Here is an 11,027-nt window from a genome sequence, read left to right as displayed (position 1 = left end):
AATGGATTTTTTTTTCAATAGTTCAACCCAGCCCACCTTTTCAACATTTAAACATCAGATTTAAGACCCCAAACATATTGTGCCATTATGTTCCAGGTCTTAAAGTATCCAACTTAGCCATTAGGATACTAAATCTCTGCCTTTAATTTATATACCACAGATGGGAATTTAAGACCCTCTAGATGTTGAAAGCTACAAGTCTCAGCCTTCCCTTGCCACTGATTATGCTGGTTCAGGATGGTGGAAACTGCAGTCCAGAAAATCTGCGAGGCTACAGATTTGCCACCTCCACTCTGCATTTTTACTTGGAAATGAAGCCCATTGATACTTAAGAATAGACTCATGTAAGATTGTGCTGATACAATAACTATGTATAGTTATTCATTAATGTTTTCTTTAAGGACAGTGGGATTGGTTGTGTGCAACCTCAAAAAAATCTTAAGACAGGAAACCAGTTTGAAAGAAAATTAGCTAACATATAAGGATGATAAAATAAGGAAGTTGAGGCTAGATCAGCCTTCCCTATAAATCGCTAGTTGGAGTGATAAGTATTAGTGTCCAATACATCTGGAGAGCTCCAGCTTGGCTTACAATCTGAGAGGTTTTTGAACTCGGTATAAATGATACTTCCCACTAACATTGTACCCCAGTTTAGAAAGTGGTATTTGAGAAGCACTGTTGCCCATAGTCATTCGAATAACAACTCTGGTGAACAGAAAATGACAGGACCTGGTAGGAAGTAAGACTGAATAAAAAGTGGAGGCAATGAAAAGGCCAATCTGAAATGAGAGAAAAAAGTCAAGTATCAAGAGAAGGATTTGAAAACTATGAATGAAAAATTTGAAATTAATGTAAATAAGGTTCAGAGATTTAATTTGTGCCAGAGGCTAAATTACTACTGCAGAATAACATCTTTACAGTCCTATTCACATTTCTTCAGGACACTCCGAAGTTGTGACTATTCTGAAGATACTGTAAGTGCTCCACTACTGCTGACTCTGCAGCAATGTCTGTATCTCTGTGCAGTGAAAGATGGGGATAGACTTATTACGGTGAGAGGGATCTTTAAAAATTGCACATGGTACGTGCTTGTGCACTGGCCAAGGTGAGTACTTGACCTCAGAAGAAAAAGAGAACTTGTGTTTTTAAACTAACGGTTTTTCAAATTAATACAGGGAGCCGGGAGAGCAAATGGTGGTATGCCGCCTCCTTGCATCACAGGTATTAACCAAGAGGCAAGTTACAGTAGTGAAGTAACTAACCCACCACCAAAATATCTGCAACAGAAACACTGTGTGTGTGTGGGGGGGGATCTCTTTTCCAAAGACAATAGTTACTGGTGCATTGGATGATGATTCCATTATAACCAATATGCTTTCCCAAAGAATATCACAGAGTTATTCCCGGGAATGACCTGAGAATGGAGTACTAGCAGAAAGCAAAAAATTGGTTCAACCACAGCTGGCCTTTAAGGATGACCTCAAAGGGACTAGACTTTGTTTACCCTAAAGACATCTATTTTCTAACCTTCAAGGGGTTGTTATAGGAGTTACTGCCAGGGCAAAGTGCATATAACATGCCTTTTCCTAGCTCAATCAGCAGTTGGGGGACTCCCTGAGGAGTAAAGAGCAGGCAAGCCCCTCTGTGGCAAAGATTTGGCTTAGATACCACTATCTAATGTCTACATTTTTGAATAAGCTCCCTGAAAAATACTTCTGCTTGCTTGTTTTCAATGAACCGGGGGGGGGGGGCAGCAAAACCGGGACCCAATTCTTATGCATGTTTCAGCACAACCCAAGGGCCATCCCCTGCCAACCCCATGACTTATCCTATGGGTGATTTGTCAATCCCAACAAAAATGTAATTGTGGCTGGACTGGAAACTGGACCATTTTTCTAAATATAGCACCCGGCCCACAGACATATGTGAGAAATCTGTAACTGTTAAAATAATCTGAGCTTTATTGAATAGTAGGTATAAAAATAGTGCATATATGAATCTATTCTTCCCAGTTGTTCAGCCTAATGAGAAGGCAGGAGTGGGGGGAGAGAAGAGAAATAGAAGACTTTGTTGGTGCATTTAGAACTCAGAATATCCTTCTTCCTCTGTACTTAGCAGTCAAATCCTTGGACCTGCTCCCCAATCCCCAGTTCAAAAAGGGGGGAACCATTATTCCAATTGTAATTCTGTATTTTGCCATGTATTTTAATGAAAGCATCCTCCACAATCTGCTGAATTTGTGATTCATAGGAAAAAAGCATCTGACATGTCAAAACCCAACAGCACTAAATGCAGGCGCTTGGAGGTAAGCAAGTGTCTTGCAACAAGGCAAACTGAAAGAGCTGGAAGTGGGTTGCAGACATACAAAAAAGGCTCCAGAGGGCTTGGGGGAACCTGGCAGGGGCAGGCTGCATTGCAGTGGAGGCCCAAAGAGAAGCAATGCTCCCAGGGTGAATGCCTCTTGTACACAGAATGCTGCACACAGGCATGCGCGCTGGAAACATAGGCCAAATGCAGGCACACGCACACTGGTTATCCTGGAAGCAGCTAAGAAAAGAAAGAAATCAGACATCAAACGACAAGGCTTTGAATAAGGCTTACTCTCCTCCACAGCTCAGTCCCCTCTTGTCCCAGACACCAAAAGGCTTCTAGACAAGAATGGCAGTGTGTTGTATTCTGCAGGGAGGAGAGAGAAGGGTTCCCAGCATGAATGAAATGGTAGCATGGCAGGAGGAGACGGTGTGCAGAAGCGAAAGGTCTGAGGCAAGCCTCTCAGAACAGCGGGTGGAAAACCAAGCAATACACTCCACTGCCTTTTCTACATGGGCAAGGAGAGAAACAGCACCCACTGTCTCTCGGGTACCTCACCCTCTCAGCCAGAGGCCTCCCCACAGGGTGGGGAAACCTATCCCTACAGCAGCTGCACCCTCCCTCAGGGCAGTGCTTCCAAGGTTTCACAGTCTCCTCGTGGTCTCTCCAGGGAAGGGGCAGGGTCAAGACTGAGCATGGGAGATCCACTGGCTGTCTATGGGGCGCCTCAGCAGTTCCTCCACGTGTCGTGCCACATCCATTGAATCATCCAAGTCGAAGTCTCCTTCTGGATCCAGCACTGAGTCAGGACTGAGACAGAGAGAAAGGAGCACCATGAAAAAGCTCTGAATTCCAGAAAGCTATTTTTGAACGGACTGTGGCTCTCTAACTGTTCTCAGCTTTCTCAAAACTTACAGTCCTTGGGGCTGTTTGGAAGAAGCTCTAAGAGTTAATTTGGTCTTATCAGAAAAATATGCAATGCAGTTCCTCTCAAATGCAGTCAATTTCGTCTCTCTCTCTCTAAACTGGGGAAAAATATATTTTCCTAATTCTTTAAATCTTTCAGTCTTCATAGACATGACTTTTTATGTTTTCACCTTTGTTTAGTGGGGAGATACTGAGAAATGGGGCACCCTGCTCCATAGATAAGGGGAAATTTAACTCTGTCAAAATATTGCCCATAGAGTTAAGGTTACATTGTATATGTGCAGCATAAGCAGATGGGAAAGGTCTGAATTGAATGGATTGACTATTTTAGACTGCGGTAAGTGGGTATCGGATCACCTGAAAAAGACGATCCTTGCATTAAAAAAACTCTCTATGTAAACTAAAAACTATTTCAGTAGGAAGTGGAAAGGTATAGTGCAAAGGTGCAGAACCTTTGTTGGTTCAGCAACTGCAGAAGGATTTGTGTACAATGGTGAGGGGCACACTCCAAAAGTGTACTGAGTCAGGACACCTTTGGAGAGGACTCTGCAGGAGTTAAATGGGTGTTTTAAGAACCTGCAAGGCTTAAGGTACATATTTAGCCTTTAAAACCATCCCCAAAGTGGCAGAATGCCCCCTACAAAGTACTCACATTTTAGCTCCACACATTCTGGGGAGGCTCTGGGGATCATAAAGGAGATGTTGGTGGGCCACTATTTTTGTACCTCTTCACCTTCTCCCTCAAGTTTCTTATTTTTCAACACTTCCAGTGGGAATATGGCCAACTGAGCAGCTGTGTCCATGGGCTCCGTGGGTGGAACTGACAACGCACGCTTTTTTTTTGCTCGGGCAGGTTTTTTCCTGGAGCCCAGAGCTTTTTCATGAATAAAGAAAAAGCTTGGAATCACCCCATCTGCTCTCCCGAATGCCGTCTTGCAGCCAGAGAATCGCAAACAGTTTGCGACGATCCGGGAAGAGATGACGGGAGGCAGGGACGTCACCATTTCCTAGCTGCATTTGTAGCCTTAAAAGGGACATTAGGTCGAGCCACCCCATTTCTGAACCAACCAATTTACATTTTTTTTAAGTTGATGTACCCCAAGAAAGGCTTTCTACAGTAAGAAGAAGCGGACTCTCTTGGTGCTTATCCTTATTTCTGGATTAAATTTCTAAATTTTAAAAAAGTTTTGGCTTGTCTTCCCATTTAAAGATGAAGGAGGACTGAGAATAAATAACTGCCTTCCTGCTATCATTTTTGTACTGAATTTGAAGGACTGAATATTTTCCTACACGTTGGATTTGCCGTTTTGAATCTTCAGCTTTCTGTTCACTTTCTATGGGACCTGCTTGTTAGCACATTTTCTCTTGTGCCAATTTCATTCCAAACTCCTCTATTAACTCATTAACTCCTATTTGCATGAGTCAAGTATCTAGGGGGCGCCATAATCTACTGCCTGAAACATGGAGGATTTCAAAGAGGATTGTTCAGAGTTCCGTTGTGAGCTTAAGCAGGCCTTCAAAGAGATCTTTTCAGAGTGCTGTCAAGCTATTCTGCAGAATATTCGGGACACTGGGGAAGATATTATCTCTAAAGTGTGTCATCTGGCTGAAGATGTTATGGAGGAAGATGAAGATTTGGACAAGGCTGGAGATCTTTTTACCGACAGCAAGGCTGAAGTAATGCCAGGAGAAGACTACATTTTGGTGCTGAAGGGGTTAAAGCGACAGTCTGAGCTGCAGATTACATAGAGAGTTGTTTTTTGGGGGGGAATGTTATGGCTTTCTGAGGAAATGTTATGGGAGAGAAGAGAATTTGTTTCGTGGGAGTTTTTTTGCTGAGAAGTCTGAGTTTTTAAGGGGGGCAGTTGGGCTGTTTGATTTTTGCAAGAAAAATGCCTTATGTATAATTGGGAGATATGGAAATGCCTTGTTATGCTTTGAAGTGGGGTAAAAAATTAAGAATGTGTAATTGGATTGATAATGAGGTTATTATGATTTCATTTCTCTTCAATGATTTGGATTAAGAGTTACTGGACTTCTTTTAAGGTTTGCAAGATTTATAAGGTATCTATAAGGTATAATAATAAATTGCTTGGCTTTTAGGTTTAATAGGGTTAAGATTGTTGTAATACTATTATTATAAAAGCAGACAATTTATATATTTTTATAATTTGATTTTTATTATAGTGGATAGAAATATATAGAATAGTGGTAGGAAGGAAATAATTAAATAAATGTTGGTTTTGAGGGAAGTTGATTTAGAAATTTATCTTTTTTTTCGTTTTTTATATAAGGGGAAGGAGAAATTACATTAGTGATTTGTGTATGTGCTAATGGAAGGATTTATAGAAATAATGTGATCTTGGTTTGATACAGAGTAAGGGATTGATTATGGAAATTGCTGTATATTCTTGTTGAAAGTTGGAAGTCACTTCTTTATGTAATCTTCAAAACTCTTTTTTCTTGTGTTTCACACTTTTTTAGTTTTTTTTTTTCATAGTTTTTAGTTTTGTAGTTTTTATCTTTGTTTCAAACTTAATAAAATTCTTTATATAAAAAACGGTTTTTTATTTTTCCTGTTTACAGCAGCGTTTCTCAACCTTGGCAACTGGGGAATTCTGGGAGTTGAAGTCCACACATCTTAAAGTTGCCAAGGTTGAGAAACTCTGCTTTACAGGGACAGCATTCAAAAATAGAACAGCCACTACAAGACTATACAACTTCACTTCTCTCCATGAGTGGTAGTAACCAATTAGGGATCTGAGGACTTGGCAGAACTAGCTTTGCAATGTTTGCCACTGTAATGTGTAGGAACATTTCCCATGCTATGTCCTCATAAATCACACAGTTTCCCAAACTGTTGTTTAGTGGGTTGGTGGGACTTGATTTAAATGAGGAGGCTTAGAAGAACTCTCCACAGTGGTGTCCCTGGAGGGAGCAAGTGGCTTGTCAGAGTTATGCAAGGAGCATTGCAATGCAAGCCCTATCCCTTTTCTGAATGCATCAAGAAAGGTGTGGCCCTCAGCACAATGCTGTGAGACTGCTTTCATTATTCTGATGAGAGCAGCAAGACCACCACTGGCTTTTCTCAAATAACATTCTTCTCATTCGATTATGCACCCTCCATCCCCCATCCAGGTGACTGATGAACTACTTAGCCTCTTCCAACACCAATTAACTGGGCAGTGGTATGAAGGCAACCCCTGCCTTAAAGTAGATGAGGAACACACAAACATTTATTTATGGTGAGAGATAAGTACTCTTTCAGCTACCGAACCTAATACACAGCAGAGAGCTTTCAGTAGCAAAGGTCTTCTCTCACTTACTTCTGTGTGTACATGTAGTGAGGAGGAGGGCAAACAGCTGGTGATGATGCTTGTTCCATGTAGGTAGTCCCTCCACCGGCAGAGTCTCCTGATGGGGCAGCAAACCTGCAACAGATGGGGCATAAATAGAGATGGATTTTTGCCTGACACCAGTGGACTCCTCAGTGGTAAGAAGAACATTAACTGTTTGGGGATGATTTTGTGGAAGGCAGGAATACACATTTAAGATTCCTTCCAAGATAGAAACATCCACATTCTTCCTGATCTGAAAAGGATCAGAAAGCAGAGACATAAGTGCACAGAGAACCCAGACTCTTTTTTGTTAGAGGGGGCAATCATCACCCTCTAACCTTAACCTTATCAACTTTTACGCTTTCTCATTCCCATCTCTTTTCTTTGCACTGAAGCTAGCAAAATGGAAACCTGATTCATGTTGCTTGCTTCAAGTTTTTGAAGCTGTAAATCCTGTTGGGAGGTGCAACATCTAAAGCTGAAGATGGGGGTGCCAGCACCATTATTCCACTCCTAGCTGAGTAGAACTCTGAAAAGAGCTGGGGAAAAAAGGAACTCCAACTGAAAGTAAATACCTGTCACTCCTTCCTTATTTCTGTGTGCCTCCCTGCTTTAAAAAACCAACATGCACCTTCTCAACCCACAATACTTACTCTGGCACAACTTGCTTGATCTGTGGCTTTACATATCCATCCACAGCCTTTGCTGCAAAACAAGGAGGTGGGGTAACGGTTACTGTACAAGACAAGCTTTACACAGGAATCCCTAATGGAAGTAGTAGTAGTCTGGCATTCTTTCTGATCTCATTGTATCCATGCTGAAACCTTTCCCAAGTTGGAATGGATGAATCTCTTTATTTTTGGTTTATGTCTGTTTTGCATGTACCATATTCATTCAGAAGGCTACTACATTCCCTTTCCTTGTTGATCTGCAAATCTTTCCTTGAAAAATCCATGCATAATATTTGCATATAAGTATTTTTTGAAACTGCTCAAAGTAAATTAAAAACACATTTTATTCTTCTCAACTATTCAACTGTAAAAACAATCACTGACCTGGTAATTAAAGAGAACCTTTCTTGTCTCACCACAAACAAAACAACTGGTCATGAAAAATGTCTGCCTTACTTCAACTAATTATCTTTACCACTGACATACGCAGATATACACAGTTCAAATCAAGTTGTACCACTCCCTTCTCCCTTTGCTTTAGCATTTACCTCTCCTAAGAGTACATTTTAATGTTTTCTTGTGGTTTCCTGTAATACTAGGCATATGTCTATGTATCTAAAATTATGTATACCATTATAATACAGTTTAAATGTCCAAAGGAAAAAATGGATTTGGAATTGCCTAGGTTCCTTTGCTGGAAATGAAAGAATTATATATATATATATATATGTATCCATAGGAAAGGACGATGGTCAGAAAAAAAATCAGGCAGTTTCCTGCAATCTTACCAAGGACTGGCATATAATATTTGGAGAAAACCTCTTCCTTGGGCCTGTCAGGGTACACATAAAGGAGGTACGGGAGGTCACCAAGGCGGTCTGCCAGGGAGCGGATGGAGAAGTCACGGGTGGTGAAGGGCATTAAGTTCCAGAACATTCTGTCAGCTGCAAAAAACCCAAAGCTTAATTAGATAAAAGTGGGAAAAAAACTAGTATCTCTATAATCCAACCAGAAGAAGATACACACTCCCTAAGAAGGATAAGAAACCTGCAACAACTATGAACATCACTGATGCGGTACAATTATAATATGATGCTACATGATGTAGTCATGTTGAAACCCATAAATGGAAATACGCACAAGGGACAGAGAAAATAGATGCATTTAAAAACTGAAAAGAAAGACAATGTAAAAAGCTCATTCACCCTGGTGAAAGTTGCAAGCCATTTTCTTCCTCTGCTCCAAATACCTGAATTTTGAGTGAATTCAAATTGTGATCCTCTTAAACATGGTCATAGCAACTATCCAAAATTCAGCAAATGTGAGTGGGGTGGTGAATTGGGGCACCTGTTTTGGCCCACTCTTGCCACCTAGCTATCAGAAAATATGGCAGTTCTTACTTCTTTCATTCATGAGGTCCATTGCCTAAGAGGTAGGGGAAAAAAAACCCCAATGCCTAGGGCAGACAGTGAGAGAGATTTATTTTTTTTTAAATTAAAGATCAAGTAGTTAGGGTTCTGTCTCACATGTTTTGTTAAGTTATAAAGTGGCTTCTTTTGTTTGGCATAGCATGCTGAGTGAACCTAGCCACTGTACTTTGTCAAGGATACTTTATGGCTTAGTATGATGTGCAAATTTAAACTTGTGGCTTCTTCAATAAACTGTAGTTAAAGGAGTCCATGGATTGGCATTATGTGTGAATACAACCAGTATGTGATAGCACACTTATCACATGATGCACTGAAGTACTTAATTCTTTTCAAGAATGAGATTCCAGAAAACAAGATCCATCTTTCTGCAGCAGCAGCACTAGTCTATTGTGCTATTAACTGTCTGGATGTTGCATGTGACGCCATGAATTCACCTTCCTCTCTCCTATAGCACCGTTTTGCAGCTGAAGTCTCCCTTTTTTAAAAACTGAACTGGGGAATATACGTTCAATATGAAGAAACTACCCTGCAGGCTTTAAAAATATTACTGTTGATTGCAGGAAATACAGGATATTCTTACAACAGATAAAGCAGGAGACACCTAGAATTCCAGCAGCAACTGGGTAACAGCTGTGCAGTGTTTATGCAACAACACATAAACATCTGTTTAGACGGGTTCTGATCCAAATGTTCTCATAGTGGACAAAATAGGCATTTGTGTCATTGAAAAAGAACTTACTATTATCAAACTTCCAGGCAATTGTGATACCTCCAATTTCAGAGTCACTGAACCTCAGGAGGAAGGTTCCATCTGGTTTATTGATTAGCAAGTCATGTGCCTGCTGCTTGTTGACAAAACCTAGAATAGCCCTGGAGAAGTAGAAATGATAGAGAGAGAGAAATCAGCCTGCAAAGGATCTAGACAGGGAAAACTAAGCTAAGGGGGAACGGGGAATAGGAATCTTACCCATCATTCCAGTGAGGCTTCAAGTGTTTCTTCAGGACTTCCATCACCCCATCAAACCACTGCCAGAATGTATAATTTCGCCCTGGAAGATTTTCCTGGTTAAATGGAAAGAAAGAAAAACTATCTGTGGAATTCTTCAGCAGTGGTTGGAGGACTGTGTATTTTCTCTGATCCTACACTAATAGGTTAGGGAAAGCATGGACTAATAGCAAAGTACACAGGCAAACATATTAATCAGAAACACAAAATGCATCCTCTTAAGCTTAAGTGACTCCAAACTGGTGGGAACAACAGCTGGAATAACTTTGGGGCCTCCGAGGATTTGAATGATTAATGGAGATTTTAAAAGGAATTCAATTAGTTGCCTGTACAGTTAAGACTAAGTTATACAAAGTTAATGTCTGTAATGAACTATATGTTTTATACACAGACCCTAATACATTTGTGCTGGTGCAAGAAGTTAAGATAGCTCAGATGGTGATATTACAAGCCAGCATTTAAACTATTTCAAGAAGGATTTTGATGTATGTCAAATGAACTAATGAGTTGAAGTTGTTCTGTAGGGAGGAATGGGCTAACATTCCTTCAAGCCTATGTGTGGGACTGAACAACAGTTATTGGAAACATTTAGCTGCAGTTATTGCTGCCCAAGGGGGCATCCCAGTTACTGAAAACAAAGATTCACATACTTTTGCCACACAAATATGTACCTTTGGATTATTTTTCTCAATAAATACATAAACGAATAAATATAATGTTTTGACTTGTTTAATTGGATTTTCTTTACCTAGTTTTAGGACTTGTGTGGAGAACAGATCACATTTTAGGTCATATTTATGCAGAAATATTCAAAGCTCAAAAGGATTCACAAGCTTTTAAGCATCACTGTATGTTTTGTTTTCACCCGATTGTGGGCATCTTTTATTTGGTTATTTGCTGATGCAACACATTGGACTTTGATTATTGTACGCCACCCAGAGTCACTTCTTGAGAGATGGGCGGCTATATAAATCTGATTAATAATAAATGAATAAATTGGACTTTGGTTTTTAATTTGTACATTCTTCAGAGTCATTTATAGTTTTAATTAACTAATTCTGAGTCTGGCTTGACAACAAACCCTCTCCAAGTTTAATGAGAGCCTGTTTAATGTTAAGAATGAGCTCTGAGATAATAAATTCAGATTTCAAAACTCACTGTGTGAGGGACTACTTCCAATACATCTTTAGTCTATATTACGAAAGCAATAGCTCAGCGTTCCCGAGCTGTTGCCAAGGTAATATATATGAATTTATTCATTTGGTTTTTATCTCGTCAAAGCAGATTTGCTCCCATCTCATGGGTTATATGAATGAACTCTTGTAGCATACTTAGGATTATGGCT

The 11,027-nt window shown here is 40.1% G+C and overlaps 1 protein-coding gene across 3 annotated transcripts in view; it reads right to left on the bottom strand.

Moving 5' to 3' along the window:
* Positions 1–2,169: 2,169 nt before the first annotated feature.
* The window catches only part of LOC134495355 (signal transducer and activator of transcription 5B), a 74,468-nt gene continuing 65,610 nt past the window's right edge, over positions 2,170–11,027 (bottom strand). For all 3 annotated transcript variants that reach the window (XM_063300735.1, XM_063300734.1, XM_063300733.1), the window contains exons 12-17: positions 9,644–9,738; positions 9,416–9,546; positions 8,035–8,190; positions 7,229–7,280; positions 6,564–6,668; positions 2,170–3,120 (exon numbers count right to left, since the gene is read on the bottom strand). In XM_063300735.1, coding sequence (XP_063156805.1) covers positions 2,994–3,120; positions 6,564–6,668; positions 7,229–7,280; positions 8,035–8,190; positions 9,416–9,546; positions 9,644–9,738 — 666 coding nt within the window. In that variant the 3' untranslated portion in view covers positions 2,170–2,993. The remainder of the gene's footprint in view (positions 3,121–6,563; positions 6,669–7,228; positions 7,281–8,034; positions 8,191–9,415; positions 9,547–9,643; positions 9,739–11,027) is intronic.

This window comes from Candoia aspera, chromosome 4 (assembly GCF_035149785.1).
Source record: "Candoia aspera isolate rCanAsp1 chromosome 4, rCanAsp1.hap2, whole genome shotgun sequence".
In the NCBI taxonomy this organism is placed as follows: Eukaryota; Metazoa; Chordata; class Lepidosauria; order Squamata; family Boidae; genus Candoia; species Candoia aspera.
The sequence above is the reverse complement of the archived record's forward strand: the minus strand, read 5'-3'. Positions and strand labels throughout refer to the sequence as shown.